At 46.2% G+C, this 23,542-nt stretch overlaps 1 protein-coding gene across 1 annotated transcript in view; it reads left to right on the top strand.

Annotated features, from left to right (window-relative positions):
* Positions 1-1,177: 1,177 nt before the first annotated feature.
* LOC140206927 (NACHT, LRR and PYD domains-containing protein 3-like) overlaps positions 1,178-23,542 on the top strand; it is a 43,442-nt gene continuing 21,077 nt past the window's right edge. The window contains exons 1-3 of the mRNA XM_072275222.1: positions 1,178-1,243; positions 14,924-15,092; positions 20,155-20,251. Of these exons, the coding sequence (XP_072131323.1) occupies positions 20,242-20,251 (10 nt within the window). The 5' untranslated portion in view covers positions 1,178-1,243; positions 14,924-15,092; positions 20,155-20,241. The remainder of the gene's footprint in view (positions 1,244-14,923; positions 15,093-20,154; positions 20,252-23,542) is intronic.

The following is a 23,542-nucleotide window of genomic DNA, read 5'->3' as shown; positions in this document are numbered from 1 at the left end:
GACGAAGAAGTGAATACATTGAAATACACAACGTCATTAGCGGTTGAACCAATGAAAAATGGTGTGGATTCCTGGGGACTGATATGAGTGGAAATGTCTCCGAGGGTGGTGAAAGTTTGCAAATCCCCACCACAGAAGGGAGTAAAGATTCATGATTGTCCACGCATAAAACAGAGTTCGGCAGATGTGTGGAGACCGAAGGGATCGAGGAAATAATGATCAGGGAGAAACATGTGGCTGAGATGCGAGCGCAGACGTCATCTTGTTGATAGTTCGATGGGCTGAATGGCCACCTCCTGCTGTTTCTCACTTGGTGATGTTATTTTTTCACTCTCCAGTGAGGGTGGGGAAATGCGAATAGAAGTTAGTGTTTATAAACATAGAACCGATCTGAATGGAGCCTGCACATTTCCGCTCTGAGTGTAAACTATATGGCGGACTGGTATGGGGACCGAAACCGTAAATCGTTGACCCAACGGAGGAGAAAGGGAAAATATACGGAAGAATAATTAAAAATGTAGCTGGTGTAAATATGAAATAATGTGGAAAATGCGGCAGGTGGGTCATGCAGCGTGTGAGGGGCGAAGAGTAGAGTCACCAGTTTAGGAGGGAGACCTTCAGCCCGTCACTTGATCCCGCTCTATTTTCCTATTTTACCGCAGATCTGCAGCATCTGTGGGTTTGTTTCTCGTGGTTGTGCAGTTTAATCTTCCTTCCGTTCAGACAAGGGAGTGAGATCCAGATCTGTCACGTCCTCTCATTGTGGGTGGGCATTTATTTTTCTTGACTCATTTCACTGCTACGAGCTGCGGTGCATCTAATGTTTCCCCATGTACGACAGTATTTATGAGAGAATTAAGCCTTTTCCATTGATCAGTGTGTCTCGAAAATGTATACACTTCAGTTAAACCCCCTTCCAGAAGATTCAAAGCAGCAAACAAGGTTGTCTAATATTTTCATAAAATTAAAATGGAGAATCGGTTTATTATTACTTATATTATTATTATTACTATTATTTTTAAATTTTGAACAACTTTATGCTCTATGGTCTATCGTTCCTTTCTAACCTCTTTGCTCTGCCTCCAAAACCCCCGCCCCGGCTCTGAAGATTTGGAGCTCAAATTGCGCATGCTCAGCCTCCGATGTTCATTGGTTTTCTTTCCGTTCTGTGTTGAAGAGGATCGTCGCGGGGAGACGGGGGAAGGATTACTGTCTGCGAGGCAAATACATCAAGTTCCCATCGGTGAGTATTTGAGGCCGTTCCGAGCGGGCATGTTTGAATCCCGTTAACTCACCCGAACTGGCGGGTCGGTCCGGGCTGATGGAGCGAAGCTGCCGGGGTCGATCCGGGTTGTGGGGCCTTCACACCGAACCTCCTGCGATGAGCCGCCGCTCAGCCCCTGTTGCTTTAGTCCTAGGAATAGGTGAGGTGGCGATGCCTGGACTGCACTCATCCGTTGAGTTGTACCTGGGAAAAATTGCCTCCATCACCTCGCGCGGTATCGGATCCAAACTTCACCTGGTTAGATGCCTGGGTCCGATAACTGTTTTAGGTAATACCAGGACACGGGAAGCGGTTATTTGGCCTGTTGTGTTCTTGCAGCCTGTAGTTAAACGAATCAATCGCATCTGCGGGACGCTGTTCCGCGTGTATGAGCAGTTTCATCGTTCGTCAGTTCAGACAAAGCAGTGAGATCCAGATTTGTGACGCCCCCTCTTTTTTTGTGTGGGCAAAAAGTATATTAGGTAAAACAGTATATTAGATAAAACATTAACAGAGTGTAACAAAGGCTTATGGTTACAGAGAAATTTCAATGCAGGTAGACATGATGCAAAGTCACATCCAGTTACATTGTGAGGTCAGGAGTCCATTGTATCATGATGAGGAATTTTCAGTTTGCTTATAACAGTAGAATGGGAGCCGTCTTTGAGCCTAGTGGTATGGTTACTGTTGTTGTTTTTTTTATCTTCGACCCGTTGGGTGGTTGAGAATTGAGAATGTCCAGGGTTCTGGGAATCTTTGATTATGTTTCCTGATTCACTGAGGCAGCGGGAAGCATATAGACAGTGGAGTTCCTATGATGTGCTCAGCTGTGTCCATAGATCTATGCTATTTCCTGCAGTCAAACGAAGAATAATAGCCGTAGGAAGTTGTGAAAGTATCCGGATGGGATGCTTTCTATGGTACGTTCAGGGGCTAAGGTTACATTCAAACGTTCTTATTGTTTGTTGTAGCTTTGACACTTCAGGTTCATATATATATACTGCATATAGTGGTATGTACTATTAATTCAGTATCTGTGTAATGCTGAAGAGCCATCAGTGATTGTTCTCGATCCCTTCTCCCAACTGGTTCTATCTGATCATTCCGTGCCATCTTGTTAAACCTCCTTCCAGCCTGTATCTCACCACGTCAATGATGTATATCTACCATCTTTCTTCTAACCTTTGCCTCATTCTGAAGTATTGTACTGCACTTTTACATCACTGAGCCTTCCAGGAGCTGTGTTTTTTTTTGTTCGATTAATTGATGTTTACTTGAATACAGCACGAGGCAGGATAAATGCAGCAGCCATTAAACCATTACATTTTAATTTCACCGTTACAAAATGGCTGCAGTGCTTTTTTTTTGTCATTATGAAACACGTAGCATATTATATTGAGTTTGTTATTTCCTTTCGCAATTATTTGCGGTGAGTTACTTCCTCCGTTTCCAGGGCAACAGCCCCCTGGATCTGCAAGAAGTGTTGCGCATGTTTCTCGCTCTGTGGTCACCGTTACTTAGCGTAGAGACGGTGACCTCAGGAGCAACTGCAACAGAGTGATAGATGGACGGCAGGATGCTGTGAGTATTGACGGTATGGAATGTATTACACCAGGGTCGGAGTGAACTGAAAACTAATAAATTGGTGTGGTGCGGCTGGCATTACACAAATCTATTAAATAGCTTTTTTCGCCCCAAATATTTTGCAATCAGATATCATCTGTGCAGTAAAACAAAGAGAGAAAAAAGACAATGTATTTTTGCAGGAATTTTACATTAAGATGGATAGACGATCGTTAGGTTCGTTTCTCCTCAGTTTGTGATTCCCAAATGCTAGGAACACCACGGCAATCGCTGATGCCAAAGCGTCACAGGGCAGTCATTGTGTAGGTTGTAATATTCGGATGGAGTCTCGGAGAATATGGAACGGGCAGTATATCGGTAATTCTATAGCTGGGATTAAAATGTCCACAGTCTGCAGTGATGCTGAAGATCGTGGCGATTGTCTGTCAAACAATTTGTAGTTTTACCAGAACATGACTATTTTGACCGAACTCAATGACAGCAAGCGAAGGGTGATGATTGAAGATGGATTTAGTGAATAGAGGCCTGTGACGAGTGTGATGTGTGTGTCAGTAATAATAGTGGGAGGAAAGAATGCTGTGAGCATTGACGGTATGGAAAGTATTACACCACCTTCTTCTCCTTCTTCTTCTTCTTCTTCTTCTTCTTCTTCTTCTTCTTCTTCTTCTTCTTCTTCTTCTTCTTCTTCTTCTTCTTCTTCTTCTTCTTCTTCTTCTTCTTCTTCTTCTTCTTCTTCTTCTTCTTCTTCGGATATCCATCCCATAGGATGATGATGGTTCCTTTTAGTCAGTTAGTGGGGTTTATATTCCACTCCTCAGAAAGGAATAGCGTGTGCGTGAATGAGTTTTAGGTCAGTAGAGGGTTGCACAGGTCTAGACCCACCCTGCCGACATCCCCTCCCGGGTCCTGCGGCACGGTGGGGTCCAAGACGCCTGGGGGAAGTTCTGTTGCAGTGAATGGCCAGACCAAACTTGGTCTGTATTACACCAGGGTCGGAATGAACTGATAACCAATAAATTGGTAGGGGTGGTGATTGAATATCCACAGATATGTTGAACAGTTTTTGGGTGTCCCAAACATTTTGCAATTTTAATATCTCTGCATTAAAATAGACAAAAAAAAATACCACTGTTGCCGGAAATGTAAAGCAAGAAGAAGAAAATGCTGGAATCGCTCAGCAGATCTGCAGCATCTTGGACAGCCCCATATCTGAAACTGGGTGTTCCACCATTTCTCTTTTCACAGATGTAGACTGAATTACTGAGCTCCCAATATCTTATACAGTATTTTACAATTTTACATTAAAAGCATTTCGTCCCAGCCACCCTGAGGAAAAAATGGCAGCCAACTGTGCTGAGCAAATTCTCGCTGACCAATAAGATAGTGAAGAAATGAGATCCGTTTAGCTGCTGGAGACAAGCAGGTTTATCTGCATCCTCTCACAATCTGCAGACCGGTGAGCCAGCCTGAGCCCCGACCCAGGCAGAGCTTTGTTAAGTTCCAGTTCCACCTTAATTTGAGAATCAGAAATGGCAGGAAAACCACGGCAAACCTCCGGCTACAAAACGTGCCTATGATAAGGAGGGTGCTGGGGGGCGACCCAAATGCAAGACACAGACAATGAAGGACTAGGAAAAGGACTTGACTAGAGAGCTGCGGAAGAACACAGACTTGGGCTGGGACATTGGCTAGGCAAGCGGGACTAGGACAAGGAAATGGGAACTAGGAGCCTGGGCTTGGACTCAATGCCGGAGAGTGGACAAGGACACAGAACCTGGTCTTGACTCGGGTTCGGACTCCGTAACTAGGCGAGGACATGACGTGGCTACAGGAATGGACATGGCTTGGGTTCTTCATGGCTTGGCTTCTTCGAGGCGAGGACATGACGAGGCTTCGGCTCGGACTCCGAGCCAGGGACTGGGCAAGGACCAAGAACCTGTGCCTTGACTTGGGCTCGGACTCTGGAACTAAGCGAGGCTACAGGACGGAAAGAGAGACTCCTTTCAAGACGAGGGAACTCCAGTACAGGACGAGGAGACTCCAGCACAGGACGAGGAACATGGGGAGGACGAGGCACATGGACAAGACGAGAACACGAAGCCTTGACTTGGTACTGAGGAACAGCCGAGCCTTGGACCTGGGACAACAGGAACCTCTGAACCCTGGAATTGGGACGACAGAAACGCAAAACATAGAGCACGGGAAGACGGATGATTTTCATTCCAGGACGAGGGAGATGTCCTCCTTTTTTAAACAAAGGGGCTTCCCTTCCTCCACTATCAACTCTGCTCTCAAGCACATCTCTCCCATTTCATTCACATCTGCTCGCGCCCCATCCTCCCGCCACCCTACTAGGAATAGGGTTCCCCTAGTCCTCACCTGCCACCCCACCAGCCTCCGGGTCCAACATATAATTCCCCGTAACTTCCGCCACCTCCAACGGGAACCCACCACTAAGCACATCTTTCCCTCCACCCACCCTTTCTGCTTTCCGCAGGGATCGCTCCCTAGGCGACTCCCTTGGCCAATCGTCCCTCCCCTCCCTCCCCACCGATCTCCTTCCTGGCACTTATCCTTGTAAGCGGAACAGGTGCCCTTACACTTCCTCCCTTACCACTATTCAGGGCTCCAGACAGTCCTTCCAGGTGAGGCGACACTTCAGCTGTGAGTCGGCTGGGGTGATATACTGCGCCCGGTTCTCCCGATGCGACTTCCATATATTGGCGAGACAAGACACAGACTGGGAGACCGTTTCGCTGAACACCTACGCTCTGTCCGCCAGAGAAAGCAGGATCTCCCAGTGGACATACATTTTAATTCCACGTCCTATTTCCATTCTCATATGTCTATGCACGGCCTCCTGTACTGTAAAGATGAAGCCACACTCAGGTTGGAGAAACAACTCCTTATATCCGTCTGGGTGACCTCCAACCTGATGGCATGAACATTGACTTCTCAAACTTCCGTTAAGGTCCCTCCTCCCCCTCGTACCCCATTCGTTGTTTATTTATTCATTATTATATAGTTATATTCTTTTTCTCTCTCTCCTTTTTCTCCCTCTGTCCCTCTCACTATACTCCTTGCCCATCCCATGGGCTTCACCCCTCCCCCTTTCTTTCTCCCTTGGTCTCCCGTCCCATGATCCTCTCATATCCCTTTTTCCAATCAACTGTCCAGCTCTTGGCTCCATCCCTCCCCCTCCTGTCTTCTCCTGTCATTTTAGATGTCCCCCTCCCCCTCCAACTTTCAAATCCCTTACTCACTCTTCCTTCAGTTAGTCCTGACGAAGGGTCTGGGCCTGAAACGTCGACTGTACCTCTTCCTAGAGATGCTGCCTGGCCTGCTGCGTTCACCAGCAACTTTTAAGTGTGTTATATTAGTGATGACTTTGATTTGTATATTAATGTACATAGCCTGGTTAGCAAGTTGTGAGGCTAAACGAGGGAGTCTTGTGGATATTGCAATATGTTGGAATGTATTTGAAAGAGATGTTTGTCAGTTATGGAGATAGAACCGAGAGAAAGTAAATGGTTTGCAACTTGGACAAGTGAAAGATGGTGCATTTTGGACAGTAAACATGGTGGGCCTGATATGCTGAATGGCGGATCTCCAAGTGTGGTGGCACAGAGCGAACTGGGATTACAAGGGTAAAGTTCGCTGAAAGCAGATCTACAGATATAGAGGGTGGAAAAACAGGCTTTAATCATGCTGGCCTTCATCAGTCAGGCATTGAGTTTTGGATTACAGACATTACATTGAAGTTATACAAATAGCTGGTGAGGCTACAACGAGTATTCTGTACAGTTGTGATCACCCTATTGTATGAAAGATATTATCGAGCTGGAGAGGGCGCAGAAGAGATTGACGACGATGCTGCCTGGACTAGAGGGCCGTGTCATAGGGAGAGGTTGGCCGAGCTGGATCTTTATTCCAGAGAAGCAGAGGAGAATTTGGGTGACACTATAGGTTTATAAAATCAAGAAGGAGAAAGAAGTCGATAACCATCCCCTTTGTCTTGTTGACATTGGGAAAGTGGTTATTTGACTGGCTCCAGGCCTTAAGCTGTTTTCTCTGCCTGACATATCATTATTCTCACTGATGAGCCGCACCACAATCTGCCTTCGGGGAAAGTTTTCAATGTGGTTATTGTGTGTTTGGCCATTCAGACGTGTGTGAGCAGAGTGTACAACACGCAGCCGAGTTCACGGTAATGGGAATGGACGAGCGGTGCAACCTGACTGGCTGCGGTCTGTTGTCCAGGAAGCCCAAGGTGTGTTTAGATGGCTGACAAGGGATTTGTTCACCAATGTCTGTGGGACAATAGTGTTACCTGCCGAACTGAAGCTCAGAAACAACGTTCTGACACAAGTGTCCCTATTTTCTATGTGTGTCAGGCCAAGGGGAATGACAGATGCTGCGGCATCTGCCCTGCAGTGATTCGGTAGGTCAACTTATTGGTGAGCGCCCAGTGAGCAAGGATTGGAGTTTCTGATGTGTGCCGTTATCAGCCGTTCAAAGCACGCCATGCAGGTCCACCGGGCAGGAGTCGTTTTGTTCTGAATGTGTAGAGTTCGTTGGTACAGGGAGGATGGCGGCTGATTTGAAGCATGTGGGAACAGCAGCCTGGACGAGTGAATTGTTGACGATGAAGACATGAATGCGCTGATGTGCACACTGTATGCGAGCTCAGCCTGGATGGTTTCTGTCCCAACACCTCTGCAGATTCCTTATTACGTCTGGTGTTACAGACATTGATTGCTCAGCTGTCGGGGGTGGGGAGGGGTGCGGGGGGAGTTAGTTTTTGTGGCTGGCTTGTATTGCATGTCTCGAAGCAGTGTTCAGAGCGCCAGGGAGGACAACGTCACTGGTACAGTCAAGCCTATTTTTTCCCTCACGTAGTCTGTCAAGTCCTTGATGCCCAGCCTCATACACCAGGCTGGACGGCGGAGAATCCACTAAGGCGTTCCCAGTCACCAGTGTCGTCAAACAGGGCTGTGTGCTCGCACCCACACTGTTCAGCATGATGTTTACTGCCATGCTGAATGATGTCTTCCAGGACAGTGATGCTGGAATCAGCCTCAAGTACAGAGTGGATGGGAAGCTCTTCAACCTGAGGGGACTTCAAGCTATTATCAAAGTGAAGTAGACTGTTCTGAGAGACTTCCTCTTTGTCAATGACTGCGCCCTGTATGCCGGCTCGGAGCCAGAGATGCAAGTCAATATGTACAAATTCTCCACGGCTTGTGACAACTTTGGACTCACCATCAATATCAAAAAGGCCGAAATCATGCACCAGCCTGCCCCTCGTGCACCGTGCACAGAACCGAAAATCATAGTCAAAGGACAGAAACTACAGGCAGTGCACCAGTTTACTGACCTTGGCAGCACCCTCTCCCGACCAGTGACTATTGATACAGAAGTTAACTGCAGAATAGCGAAGGCAAGTTCTGCTTTCGGTAGACTGCGCTCCACTCTATGGGGACGTCGAGGAATCAGTCCAGCAACAAAACTGAAGGTCTACAGAGCAGTGGTACTCACTACCCTCCTGTATACCCGTGAAACATGGACTGTGTATCGAAGGAACGCAAGACAGCTCATCCATTTCCACATGACCTGTCTTTGCAGAATATTACGCATTAGATGGCAAGACAATGTACCAGACACTGAAGTTCTCTTTAGTGCAAGTCTACCATCAGTGTAAACACTGCTGATGAGAGTATAGACCCGGTGGGCAGGTTATTCATCCGTAAGCCGGACGAGCCGGACGAGCTCCTTTTGGGAACTCGCTGCTGGATGACGCTCTCATGGAGGGCAGAAGAAACGTTACAAAGACACACTAAAGGCCTCCTTGAAGTGGCTTGACATAGACACGACCTCCTGGAAAATGCTGGCACAAAACAGCCCGACCTAGCGCGGCCGCGTCAACAAGGGCTCTCAAGCTTACGAAGCAAGGCGCATTGCTGAAGGACAACATAAGCGGGAGCTGCGCAAGTCCAGAGCTACTAGCGAAACTACATGTGCCAGGACATTCCGTTCCCGACTTGGCCTGATCAGTCACCTTCAGACACACGGAATCCAGTCTCAAAATGACTAATGATGTCGAGGTCTTCATCGACGACGATGGACCAAATACATACACCAGGGCTCGTTTCCCAGGGTTGTGGAGTCCGATGAAGGCACCTGAGAGATGAAGGTTCAATGTAGTATCTAAGAGATGTTTGAGCAGGTAGATAGGTGAGGGAGGTATAGAGGGCTATGGTCCGGATGCAGGAGGATGGGACCAGACCGAACATGGCACGGACTGGATGGGCTAATAGGAATATGTAACTGGCAGTGATTGTGCTTCGGTCTACGTTGGTGCCTTCACTGATGCTGCGGGATGTTCCTCCTTCAGCAAAGAAGCAGACGTCTCCGGGGGCTGGATATTGGTAGCGTGAATCTCTCGGTGTGAGATGTGGGAACACCCAGCGTCAGATGTGGAAGAGATGTGCGAGGCTCTCGGTGTGGGCTGTGACCCTCCGAGGTTGGATTCGGGAATAGAAACATAGAAACATAGAAAATAGGTGCAGGAGTAGGCCATTCGACCCTTCGAGCCTGCACCGCCATTTATTATGATCATGGCTGATCATCCAACTCAGAACACCGCCCCAGCCTTCCCTCCATATCCCCTGACCCCCGTAGCCACAAGGGCCATATCGCACTCCCTCTTAAATATAGCCAATGAACTGGCCTCAACTGTTTCCTGTGGCAGAGAATTCCACAGATTCACCACTCTCTGTGTGAAGAAGTTTTTCCTAATCTCGGTCCTAAAAGGCTTCCCTTCTATCCTCAAACTGTGACCCCTCGTTCTGGACTTCCCCAACATCGGGAACAATCTTCCTGCATCTAGCCTGTCCAATCCCTTTAGGATCTTATACGTTTCAATCAGATCCCCTCTCAATCTTCTAAATTCCAACGAGTACAAGCCCAGTTCATCCAGTCTTTCTTCATATGAAAGTCCTGCCATCCCAGGAATCAATCTGGTGAATCTTCTCTGTACTCCCTCTATGGCAAGGATGTCTTTCCTCAGATTAGGGGACCAAAACTGCACACAACACTCCAGGTGTGGTCTCACCAAGGCCTTGTACAACTGCAGTAGTACCTCCCTGTTCCTGTACTCAAATCCTCTTGCTATAAATGCCAGCATACCATTCGCCTTTTTCACCGCCTGCTGTACCTGCATGCCCACTTTCAATGACTGGTGTATAATGACACCCAGGTCTCGTTGCACCTCTCCTTTTCCCAATCGGCCACCATTCAGATAATAATCTGTTTTCCTATTTTTGCCACCAAAGTGGATAACTTCACATTTATCCACATTAAATTGCATCTGCCATGAATTTGCCCACTCACCCAACATATCCAAGTCACCCTGCATCCTCTTAGCATCTTCCTCACAGCTAACACTGCCGCCCAGCTTCGTGTCATCCGAAAACTTGGGGATGCTGCATTTAATTCCCTCATCCAAGTCATTAATATATATTGTAAACAACTGGGGTCCCAGCACTGAGCCTTGCGGTACCCCACTAGTCACCGCCTGCCATTCTGAAAAGGTCCCGTTTATTGCCACTCTTTGCTTCCTGTCTGCTAACCAACTCTCCACCCACACCAATACCTTACCCCCAATGTCGTGTGCTTTAAGTTTGCACACTAATCTCCTGTGTGGGACCTTGTCAAAAGCCTTCTGAAAATCCAAATATACCACATCCACTGGTTCTCCCCTATCCACTCTACTAGTTACTTCCTCAAAAAATTCTATGAGATTCGTCAGACATGATTTTCCTTTCACAAATCCATGCTGACTTTGTCCGATCATTTCACCGCTTTCCAAATGTGCTGTTATCACATCATTGATAACTGACTCCAGTAGTTTCCCCACCACCGACGTTAGGCTAACCAGTCTATAATTCCCCGGTTTCTCTCTCTCTCCTTTTTTAAAAAGTGGAGTTACATTAGCCACCCTCCAATCCTCAGGAACTAGTCCAGAATCTAACGAGTTTTGAAAAAATATCACTAATGCATCCACTATTTCTTGGGCTACTTCCTTAAGCACCCTGGGATGCAGACCATCTGGCCCTAGGGATTTATCTGCCTTCAATCCCTTCAATTTACCGAAAACCACTTCCCTACTAACATGTATTTCGCTCAGTTCCTCCATCTCACTGGACCCTCTGTCCCCTACTATTTCTGGAAGATTATTTATGTCCTCCTTAGTGAAGACAGAACCAAAGTAATTATTCAATTGGTCTGCCATGTCCTTGCTCCCCATAATCAATTCACCTGTTTCTGTCTGCAGGGGACCTACATTTGTCTTTACCAGTCTTTTCCTTTTTACATATCTATAAAAGCTTTTACAGTCCGTTTTTATGTTGCCTGCCAGTTTTCTCTCATAATTTTTTCCCCCTCCTAATTAAGCCCTTTGTCCTCCTCTGCTGAACTCTGAATTTCTCCCAGTCCTCAGGTGAGCCACTTTCTCTGGCTAATTTGTATGCTTCTTCTTTGGAATTGATACTATCCCTAATTTCTCTTGTCAGCCACGGGTGCACTACCTTCCTTGATTTATTCTTTTGCCAAACTGGAATGAACATTTGTTGCAGTTCATCCATGCAACCTTTAAATGCTTGCCATTGCATATCCACCGTCAATCCTTTAAGTGTCATTTGCCAGTCTATCTTAGCTAATTCACTTCTCATACCTTCAAAGTTACCCCTCTTTAAGTTCAGAACCTTTGTTTCTGAATTAACTATGTCACTCTCCATCTTAATGAAGAATTCCACCATATTATGGTCACTCTTACCCGAGGGGCCTTTCACAACAAGATCGCTAATTAACCCTTCCTCATTGCTCAAAACCCAGTCCAGAATAGCCTGCTCTCTAGGCGGTTCCTCGACATGTTGGTTCAAAAAACCATCCCGCATACATTCCAAGAAATCCTCTTCCTCAGCACCTTTACCAATTTGGTTCACCCAATCTACATGTAGATTGAAATCACCCATTATAACTGCTGTTCCTTTATTGCACACATTTCTAATTTCCTGTTTAATACCATCTCCAACCTCACTACTACTGTTAGGTGGCCTGTACACAACTCCCACCAGCGTCTTCTGCCCCTTAGTGTTACGCAGCTCCACCCATATCGATTCCACATCTTCCCGGCTTATGTCCTATTGTGTTAATCTCTTCTTTGACCAGCAACGCCACCCCACCTCCCCTTCCTTCATGTCTATCCCTCCTGAATATCGAATATCCCTGAACGTTGAGCTCCCATCCCTGGTCACCCTGGAGCCATGTCTCTGTGATCCCAACTATATCATAATCATTAATAACAATCTGCACTTTCAATTCATCCACCTTATTACGAATGCTCCTTGCATTGACACAGAAAGCCTTCAGGCGCTCTTTTACAACTCTCTTCGCCCTTATACAATTATGCTGAAAAGTGGCCCTTTTTAATGCTTGCCCTGGATTTGTCGGCCTGCCACTTTTACTTTTCTCCATAGTACTTTTTGTTTCTACCCTCACTTTACACCCCTCTGCCTCTCTGCACTGGTTCCCATCCCCCTGTAGTGAACTAACCTCCTCACGCCTAGCCTCTTTAATTTGATTCCCACCCCCAACCATTCTAGTTTAAAGTCACCTCAGCAGCCCCCGCTAATCTCCCTGCCAGGATATTGGTCCCCCTAGGATTCAAGTGCAACCCATCCTTTTTGTACAGGTCACGCCTGCGCCAAAAGAGGTCCCAATGATCCAAAAACTTGAATCCCTGCCTCCTGCTCCAATCCCTCAGCCACGCATTTATCCTCCACCTCATCGCATTCCTACTGGCACAGGCAGTAATCCCGAGATTACTACCTTTGCGGTCCTTTTTCTCAACTCCCTTCCTAGCTCCCTATATTCTCCTTTCAGGACCTCATCCCTTTTCCTACCTATGTCATTGGTACCTATATGTACCACGACCTCTGGCTCCTCACCCTCCCACTTCAGGATATCTTGGACACGATCAGAAATATCCCGGACCCTGGCACCAAGGAGGCAAACTACCATCCGGGTCTCTGGACTGCGTCCACAGAATCGCCTATCTGACCCCCTTACTATCGAGTCCCCTATCACAACTGCCCTCCTCTTCCTTGCCCTACCCTTCTGAGCTACAGGGCCAGACTCGCATGTTTTGACTCAGATAAAATGCATCAGGGGATCAAGTTGTCTGGGTTTATGAGATGTTCAGCGAGTATTTCTGTTCTGGGTTCAGATATTTGGTTCTGCATTTCCTTTGGAAGCAAAGCAGGGAATGAATTCCCATTCCATCCCTCACAAGGAGAGGCTGTGATTAAATGCGCTGTTTTGTGTTTGCACCAGTAGAAATAGACTGGGGTTTCAGAATTCAATTCACGTTTGGAAATTCCCCTCACTGCCACCTGTCTATCTGCCAGTGGAAGTCAAAGAGAAACTCCAGATGCTGGAGAGAGAACAGAATATAGCACAGTGCATCACAGGAACAGGCGCTTTGGCCACAATGGTGTGCCAAACCAGCTGAAAAGTAAATAAACCCCACTCCCCGCCCAAAAAAAAGAGCTAATGACTCCTACCTACACAATGTCCATGTCCTCTCAATCTTCCTCACACCCATGGGCCTATCGAAACATCTCTTAAAACCCTCCAGTGTATTTGCTTCCATCACCATAACAGACAGAGCATTCCAGGCATCCACACCTCTCTGATGTAAAACAACTTACCCTTACATTTCCTTCGCACCTACTCCCTCACACCTTCATTGCATGTCCTCTGGTATTAGACATTTCTACACAAAAAAATGATGCTCCCTGTCTACTTTATCTATGTCTTTCATAATCTTATAAACCTCTATCAGATCTTCCCTCAGTCCACACCGCTACGTGGAGAACAACCCATGACTTTCCACTAAAAACTGTATGACGTTTGATCCGCTCTGACGAAAGATTAGGAAACCGAATCGCTAGTATTTTTCCTCTCCCACACAGCTGTTCCTTACCAGCTGAGCGTTTCCAGTGATTCCAGTTACTCTTTATTACATTCACCCTGGAACATTATAAATCTCCTGCGAGTGGACCAGTGCACCTGCGCTCGGTTTGTGAGAGTTGATAGAAGAGGAAGGAAACCAGAGCTTTTCCCAGTACATTATCCTGGTACATATCGTCCTGTTTTCCCCGGAAATGTATTCACTACAGTTGTTGCTAACAAGCTTCACAAAAATAATCTGAGGAATGATAAGCATTATGCATGAGAAGCATTTGATGGCCCTGGGCCTGTGTTCAGAGGCGCTTAGAGGGATGGCGATTGAGTGTTGTTGGGGGGAGGTGAAGTTAAGACGGGAGTGATTATTTACACCAACTGAATAACAGCAAGTATGGATGCAGTGGGAATGGAGAAAACGTCTTGATTAGACGGAGAGTTTGGGATCTGAGTGTGCTGCCTCAGAATATGAAGCTTCACTTTAAAACTGAGATGAGAGCAATTATTTAGCCAAATGTTGGTTGATCTGTGGAATTTGATGCCATAAAATGTAGTGGAGGCTACCGTTGGGTATATTCATGTTCTGGATTGCTAAATAGGTGAGAGTTATAGCAGGGAAGCAAGAATACGGTGTTGGAAGAAAAAAATCCTCCATGATTGATTATGGAGCAGAATAGAATGACCGTATCCCCTAAATCTACTCCTACGTATTATGACACATCTTATACCATGACTGAACGATGACTTATTTGTATCCTATCAGAAACAACAGAAAGTCTGCAGATTCTGGAGATCCAAGCAACACACACAAAATGCTGGAGGAACTCAGCAGGCCAGGCAGCGGCTATGGAAGAGAGAAAAGTCGACTTACAGAAGCTGACTGGCCTGATGAGTTCCTCCAGCATTTTGGTTTATAAAATGTGAGGGACAGTTACAGATTTCTTCACTCGGATAATTATGTATGAGTTCAAGATTTAAATTTCAATGAGTTTAATGGTTTATTCTCCTTTGCATTAGTAACATGCTTCATTATCTCTCTGTTTAAAGTTAGATCTGGGCTGAGAGATATATTGGAAGAAACGCCCACGACTGGAAGAAAACCTCAGCTGAAGATGAGGGAACAGCAGCAAGTGAACCAGCTCGATGACTGAGAGCACCAACTGAAGAGAACCATTCTGACTCAGGGTTTCCATTGATTCACTCAGGAGAAAGTTTGGTGAGTCTTATTTACTCAAACTCTAGTCCTTTAGACATTACATTTCTGTACCAAGGCTGGTAGGAAATAGACAATAGACAATAGGTGCAGGGGTAGCCCATTCGGCCCTTCGAGCCAGCAACGCCATTTCCTGTGATCATGGCTGATCATCCACAATCAGTATCCAGTTCCTGCCTTATCCCCACAACCTTTGATTCCACTATCTTTAAGAGCTCTATCCATCTCTTTCTTGGAAGCATCCAGAGACTTGGCCTCCACAGCCTTCTGGGGCAGAGCATTCCATATATCCACCACTCACTGGGTGAAAAAGTTTTTCCTCAACTCCGTTCTAAATGGCCTACCCCTTATTCTTAAACTGTGGCCTCTGGTTCTGGACTCACCCATCAGTGGGAACATGCTTCCTGCCTCCAGCGTGTCCAATCCCTTAATAATCTTATATGTTTCAATAAGATCCCCTCTCAGCCTTCTAAATTCCAGAGTATACAAGCCCAGTCTCTCCAATCTTTCGACATATGACAGTTCTGCCATCCTGGGAATTAACCTTGTGAACCTACGCTGCACTCCCTCAATAGCATGAATGTCCTTCCTCAAATTTGGAGATCAAAACTGCACACAGTACTCCAGGTGTAGTCTCACCAGGGCTCTGTACAGCTGCAGAAGGGCCTCTTTGCTCTTATACTCAATTCCCCTTGTTAAGAAGGCCAGCATGCCGTTAGCTTTCTTCACTGCCTGCTGTACTTGCATGCTTGCTTTCAATGACTGATGTACAAGAACACCTCGATCTCATTGTACTTCCCCTTTTCCTAACTTGACTCTATTTAGATAATAATCTGCCTTCCTGTTCTTACCACCAAAGTGGATAACCTCACATTTATCCACATTAAACTGCATCTGCCATTCATCTTCCCACTCACCCAGCCTGTCCAATTCACCCTGCATTCTCATAACAGCATCCTCACATTTCACACTGCCACCCAGCTTTGTGTCATCGGCAAATTTGCTAATGTTACTTTTAATTCCCTCATCTAAATCATTAATATATATTGTAAACAGCTGCGGTCCAAGCACTGAACCCTGCGGTACCCCACTGGTCACCGCCTGCCATTCCGAATGGGACCCATTAATCGCTACGCTTTGTTTTCTGTCAGCCAGCCAATTTTCAATCCATGTCAGTACTCTGCCCCCAATACCATGTGCCCTAATTTTGCCCGCTAATCTCCTATGTGGGACTTTATCAAAGGCTTTCTGAAAGTCCAGGTACATTACATCCACTGGCTCTCCCTTGTCCATTTTCATAGTTACATCCTCAAAAAATTCCAGAAGATTAGCAAGCACGATTTCCCCTTCGTAAATCCATGCTGACTCGGACCGATCCTGTTACTGCTATCCAGATGTGTCGTATTTTCATCTTTTATAATTGACTCCAGCATCTTTCCCACCACCGACGTCAGGCTAACCGGTGGATAATTCCCTGTTTTCTCTCTTCCTCCCTTCCTGAAGGGAGGGACAACATTAGCCTCCCTCCAATCCACGGAACTGATCTTGAATCTATAGAACATTGGAAAATGATTACCAATGCTTCCACGATTTCTAAACCCACCTCCTTAAATACCCTGGGATGCAGGCCATCAGGTCCTCGGGACTTACCAGCCTTCAGACCCAACAGTTTATCCAACACCATTTCCTGCTCAATATAAATTTCCTTCAGTTCATCCATTACCCTAGGTCCTTTGTCCACTATTATATCTGGGAGATTGTTTGTGTCTTCCCTAGTGAAGTCAGATCCAAAATACTTGTTCAATTTGTCTGCCATTTCCTTGTTCCTTGTGAATAGCTGGAGTGAGACTGAATAATCCTAGAAATAACATGTATGCCTCTATCAGACCTAGCTGCAATCACTCCAGATCTACTAATGTGCTGTCAGTATCAGCTCTGCGAAACCACGCCCATTCCCTCATATTGTTTGCTCATTTCAAACTCTCATCAGTTCTGTTTCCTTGCTATTCTGTGTTAGATCAAAATTATCTCAAAACGCGTTGAGAATTTTTGCCTTTATAAGACACCACAGTTGTTTCCTGCTGTAGTGATTGCACAAATGTGGAATTACCGTGAACCACAGCAGCATGTCATTGATTCCTCTGGCTATTGCAAGCTGCAATGATATACTTGCCCTCCAGTATATCGTCACGCAAGCCTTTGTTAAGGGCAAACACTCTTGAAGCCAAATGTCCCAGCATCGCATTTCACTCAGTAATTTGCATTTACATACGCTGTCATCATCAAACACTTTTCTACTAATAAATTGTCAGAACCTACGTACCTGTGACTAAGCAGAATAACTTCCAATGAAGTTATGTTCCCATTTGACCCTGTATCAAATGCATGGGTTATATCTGTAGTTGAGATGAGCAAATGTTCTTGGAGGCTGGTCAGCTGGAGCTGCGGGGGTCGCCTTAAACTCAGTAGTTGTGGGATGGAAACCGGAGTGTTTGGTCAGATGACAGAACAGTTGAAATAAAGGCAGATGCAATGTCCAGAGAGACTGTGGATGGATCGGTTGTGGACAGGGCATAATGTAGTCGGTTGGAAATGTGTTTACTTCAATAAAATAAGTATTAAAAATAAGAGTAACTTAGAGCATGGTTCAGTACATGGATGGTACATGTTATAACCATTTCACAGACCTGACTGTTACAAGGGCAGAATTGAAGTTTGATGTTTCAGGTTTTATTTGGGGGGGTGGGGAGTGAAATGGGGAGAATTGTCTTTACTAATTAGGGATGGTATCACAGGTACATAAAGAGAGGACATCCATGTGGGTGAAAGTCCGAAACGGGAAGGGGGATATCATTCTGAAATTATTCTATAGGCCTCCCCCAAAGCCACCGGTATAACGAGAGCAGATAACTTGGCAGTTTTGGGAAAGCTGCAGAAGCAACAAGGTTGTTATCATTGTTGACCTCCACTTTCCTGATGTTGATTCCACTTGCTTGTTCCAAAATGTGTCAATGGGGCAGAGTGCGTTGTGTGTCCAGGAAGGATTCTTGACATAGTTTGTGGATGGGCTCACCGGAGGAGTTGCCGTACTGCATCTAGTATGAGGCAATGACGCTGGTGTGGTGACAGATGTCACGATGGGTGACCTTCTTGAGATAGTGACCACAACATCCCAACTTTTATTATGATCGTGGACAAGGATAGTAGCAGACGATATGAGGCAGTATTTAATTAGTGAGTGGATAATTACAATGGTATTCGGAGCAGTTTAGGAGTGTAAATTGGGGGAACATTTTCAAAGGGAAATGCACAATGAAACTGTGAAGGTTGCTTCAGGAACACTTGTATGCGGTTCGGGGTCGATTTGTTCCACACACAGTTAAAGAATGTTTATATAAATGAACCGTGGTTCACAAGTGATGGGAACATTTCAGCAAGAGGGAAAAGGAAGCATTCTTTAGATTTAGGAAGCAACATTCAATCAAGGCTCTAGAGAATTATAAGGAAGCCAAGAAGGAGCTTAAGAAGTGACTTAGAGGTCAAAGGGAACTTGAGAAGTCGCTGGGAAGTAGGATGAAAGAAAGCCTAAGGCGTTCTACATGTGGGTGAAGAAGAGGAGGGTGAATAGATTGAGGGCAGGATTACACAGGAGCAAAGGTGGAAACGTGCCTGGAGGATGCGGTGATAGGCGAGGTGTTTAATGAATGTTTTGCTTCAGAGTTACCAATGAGATGGAAAGTGATTGCGACGTTAACATAGCAGCATGGCAATATTGAGAAAGAGATGTTGTTCAATCTACCAATATACACCACGTTACTACAGGAAGTGAGGGGGGAAGGTTACGGGGCACTGACCATGATCATTGAATCCACTATGGCCACAGGCATAGTAACACATGATTGGAGACTGTCAAATTATGTTCTGTAATTCAATAAAGCAAATGGGTTTAATCCTGGGGATTATAGACCAGTGAGAGTTACATCGGGGGTAGGCCAACCCTTGGAAGGAATACTTGGGGGCAGCATTTGGAGAAGCATAATTTTACTATGGGTTGCCATTTTGGCTTTTGGAGGGTAAGTGGAAAAATGGAAGGAGAGGTGCCGGAGCTATTTTTCCACAATATGGCCGAGTCACACACAGAATACAAACCAACATTTGGTTTGACAGATGTGATCAGGAGTTATGGCATTGTGCATGGAAAGTTGTGTTCAACAATACTTTTTAAAGATTTTTGAAGATGATTGTCCATGAGGGTGGGGGAGTGGATGTTGTACATTGAACTCCAGTAAAGCCTTTGGCAAGATGCCTCATGACGGCTTGGTCTGGAAGATAAGGTCACATGCAGTACAGAGAGGGAACGTTAGATGGATTCAAAAATTGCATTGAAGATATCAAGAAAAGAGTGGTGGTTGGAGGTTTCTCCTCCAAATGGAGGCGGGTAACTAGTTGTGTGCCGCAAATCCACAAGTTGGGACATGTGATATTCGCTATTTGATAGCAGTGATTTGAATGCAAGTGCACAAGGCTTGACCAGTAAGTCCGCGGATGACACAAAGTTAGTAGATGGTATTCAATGTGAAGCTTATCGTAGTTTATAGGGGATCTGAATGGGCAGAGGAGTGGTAAATAGATTGTAAAACCAACACGAGCAGCAACGGTTTCATGCAGAGGTTGGTGATGATGTCGAGGGACCTGCCAGAGGAATGAGGCAGGCACAATTGTATAATTCTAGAAGCAAATGGGATGTGAAGATGGAATTAAGAGGCCAGGAGGAAAATGGGTCCAACTTAGGAAATTAAGACCATCTCTGTGGGCACTGTGGTCAGCATTGTCTCGATGGGCTGAAGGGTATGTATCTGTGCTCTGTTGCTCTGTGACTCTATCAGTAGGATGTGCCAAATATTACTGAACAGACATACAGACATGGTGTGAGAGTTGATGTTAATAGTGAATGTTTGGTCCCTAAGCGAACTGCTGCTCTGGTACAGAGGATGGCGATACTGTCACATTTGCGAAGTAATTCTACTCTCTCTGACTCACTGTCCGCTTGTTGTGTGTAATTCAGGGCATCACCAGCAGGTGGAGCTGTTCTGCACCGCGACAAAAGTGTAAACAAGACGACGACAATCAACAATCGTCAGTCAGAATCAGAATGGCTACAGGTACGTTCACTGGGATATTTTTCATTAAACTTCTTCCCTGTTGGTGCACAATAGTTCAGATGAAGAAACTTACACAGGCGCTAACAGGGCAGAGAAAATTTTCGTCGAGCAGTGTCATTGATCTCACGGGTAAAGCGGCTTTGTGTAATCGATCTATCCAACAGTTCCAGCACAGGGACCTGACACTAGTAATGGTCGAATGACTCCACTCACCATGCAAAGCTTCACCTGAGTGAAAGGAGCCGGAGAACCTGAATCAACAGGTTGAGAGTTAAACACAAACAGGAATGTGACAACTGTTTTTTGTTACGTGAAAGTCCAGGTTCACGGTTTGTTGCTCATTAGGGCCTGTTCAGAGGTAAAAGACATCGCCAACTTTCATTTATAAAATTCAGAGGCAGGTTGTAAGAACATTTCCGGGACTTCAGAGATTGTGTGATAATACAGCATTTCAGGTTTTGTCGGGGAAGCTATCAACTTCCTCCTCGCTGCGCAAAGTAGATGAGGGGAATTTTCCGAACTCTGTTTTCTGTAGCCGAGCCGAGAGCGTTGCCAGCCTTGGAAATGGCTGAGGATCATGAGACACTTCATTTTAGATAATCCTGGGGTCTCTTCAGTGCATCACTGTCTGGTATGGAGGGGCTACTGCACAGGATCGAAAGAAGCTGCAGAAGGTTGTAAATCTCGTCAGCCCCATCTTGGGTACTAGCCTACCAATTACCCAGGACATCTTCAGGGAGAGGTGCATCAGAAAGGCAGCGTCCATTATTAAGGACCTCCAACATCCAGGGCATGTCCTTTTCTTACTGTTACCATCAGAAAGCAGGTACAGAAGCCTGAAGGCACATACTCAGAGATTCAGGAACTGCTTTTTTCCCTCTGCCATCCGATTCCTAAATGGACGTTGAACCTTTGGACACTACCTTACTTCATTTTTTAATATATAGTCTTTCTGTTTTTGCACGTTTTTTTAAAAAAAAATCTATTCAGTATACGTAATTTGTTTACTTGTTTGTTTATTATTATTATATTTTCCCCTGCTAGATTGTGTATTTCATTGAACTGCTGCTGCTTCCGTAGGAGGTGTCCTGATACTGTGTAGTGCCCCGGCACTAAGCCTTGATCCCAAACGTGGTACTGGCTCTGTATTCCGTGTACGGGTCCCGGCCCTACGTCCTGTTCCCAAGGAGGTGTCCTGGCTCTGTGTTCCGTGTTCCTGTACTCACGTCCAAGGCTCTGTGTTCCCATACTCAAATCCGAGGCTCCGTGCTGCTGCACTCAAGTTGAAGTCCAGGCGCCCTGTTCCAGCCCTGCCCAAGTCTGAGATACGTGTCCTCATCCAGTCCATGTGCCTCGCCCAGGCCAGCAGTTCCTCGCCCAGCCCGGTGCTGGAGATTCCTCGTCCCGTACTGGAGTACCTCATCCTGTCCTTGCCAAGATCCTAGTCCCGAGTCCTTGCCAAGGTCCTAGTCCCGGGTCCTTGCCAAGATCCTACTCCCGAGTCCTTGTCAAGATCCTAGTGCCGAGTCCTTGCCAAGATCCTAGTCCCGAGTCCTTGCCAAGATCCTAGTCCCGAGTCCTTACCAAGATCCTAGTCCCGATTCCTTGCCAAGATCCTAGTCCCGAGTCCTGGCCAAGATCCTAGTCCCGAGTCCTTGCCAAAATCCTAGTCCCGAGTCCTGGCCACGATCCTAGTCCCGAGTCCCGGCCAAGATCCTAGTCCCGAGTCCTTGTCAAAATCCTTGTCCCGAGTCCTTGCCAAGATCCTAGTCCCGGGTCCTTGCCACAATCCTAGTCCCGAGTCCTTGCCAAGATCCTAGTCCCGAGTCCTTGTCAAGATCCTAGTCCCGGGTCCTTGTCAAGATCCTAGTCCCGGGTCCTTGCCAAGATCCTAGTCCCGAGTCCTTACCAAGATCCTAGTCCCGAGTCATTGCCAAGATCCTAGTCCCAGGTCCTTGCCAAGATCCTAGTCCGGAGTCCTTGCCAAGATCCTAGTCCCGAGTCCTTGCCAAGATCCTAGTCCCGAGTCCTTGCCAAGATCCTAGTCCCGAGTCCTTGCCAAAATCCTAGTGCCGAGTCCTTGCCAAGATCCTAGTCCCGAGTCCTTGCCAAAATCCTAGTCCCGAGTCCTTGCCAAAGTCCTAGTCCCGAGTCCTTGCCAAGATCCTAGTCCCGAGTCCTTGCCAAGATCCTAGTCCTGAGTCCTTGCCAAAATCCTAGTCCCGAGTCCTTGCCAAGATCCTAGTCCTGAGTCCAGCCTAGACCCGGGTTCCGGTTCCGAGTCAAGACCCAGGTTCGAGTCCCAACCAAGACCCAGGTTCCGGGTCCTTGTCCAGACTCTGGTTCCCGAGTTCTGAGTTCCTAGTCCAGTCTCCTTGTTCCTAGTTCCACGTCCGGGTCCCGTGTTTCTAGCCTAGGCCCTGAATCCTAGTCTCGTTCAGGGCCTGTGTCCATCTCCAGCGTCCTTTCTTCCCGATTTCCCTTGCTTTCTGGATAATCTTCGTCCTGCTCCTTGTACTTCAGTGGCTGTTTCTTGCTTTTTTGGCCGCTACCATCACCCTCCTGACTTCAGATTCTGTTTTAATACCCCAGTCCATGTCTGGTCTGTGGCCAAATGGTGAACGTGAATTCTCAATACTTCCCTCTTCAGATGATCTGCTACCTGAATTTAAATTACCTGTATCTCTGATGCGAAATCCGCTTTAACCAATGACCAACTGTCTCTGTCTCTGGTAGGCATTGTCATTGTGCTCAACTCTGTATTCCAGGTGGAGTAAAACAGAGATTACAGTGTGGAAACGGGTCCTTCGGCTCAACTAATTCATGCTGTTCTAAATGTCTCTGAGCTTGCCCGATTTCCCAGCAGCTTTTCCCAAATTTCCCTTGCAGACTTCTTCTATCCTTTTTCCCGCCCACATCTTCACAACTTTGTAATTTTGTTTGTGTTTAAAGCCTCCTCTGGCTGCATGTAATTTATACCCATCAGCCGCCACGTGAAAAAAAAATGTCCTTTCGGTCCTTTTTAAATTTCTGCCCTCGAGTCTCAGACTCCCCTAACCTAGGAAACAGACTATGACCATCTACCTTATCTGCATTCCTGATTATTTTATGTAGGTGTGTAAGGTTACCCTTCAAGCTCACATGATCCAGGACAAATTTTACCCGAACCATGTAACACCAAAAACAAACAGCCCCATCCAGTAACGTACTTGTCAATCTCCTCTACACTCTTCCCAGCTGAATCACATCCATTTTGTAGATTAGCAACTGTAAGTGCACATAAAGCTCTCT

Source organism: Mobula birostris, chromosome 13, assembly GCF_030028105.1.
Source record: "Mobula birostris isolate sMobBir1 chromosome 13, sMobBir1.hap1, whole genome shotgun sequence".
NCBI classification, from domain to species: Eukaryota; Metazoa; Chordata; class Chondrichthyes; order Myliobatiformes; family Myliobatidae; genus Mobula; species Mobula birostris.
The sequence above is the reverse complement of the archived record's forward strand: the minus strand, read 5'-3'. Positions and strand labels throughout refer to the sequence as shown.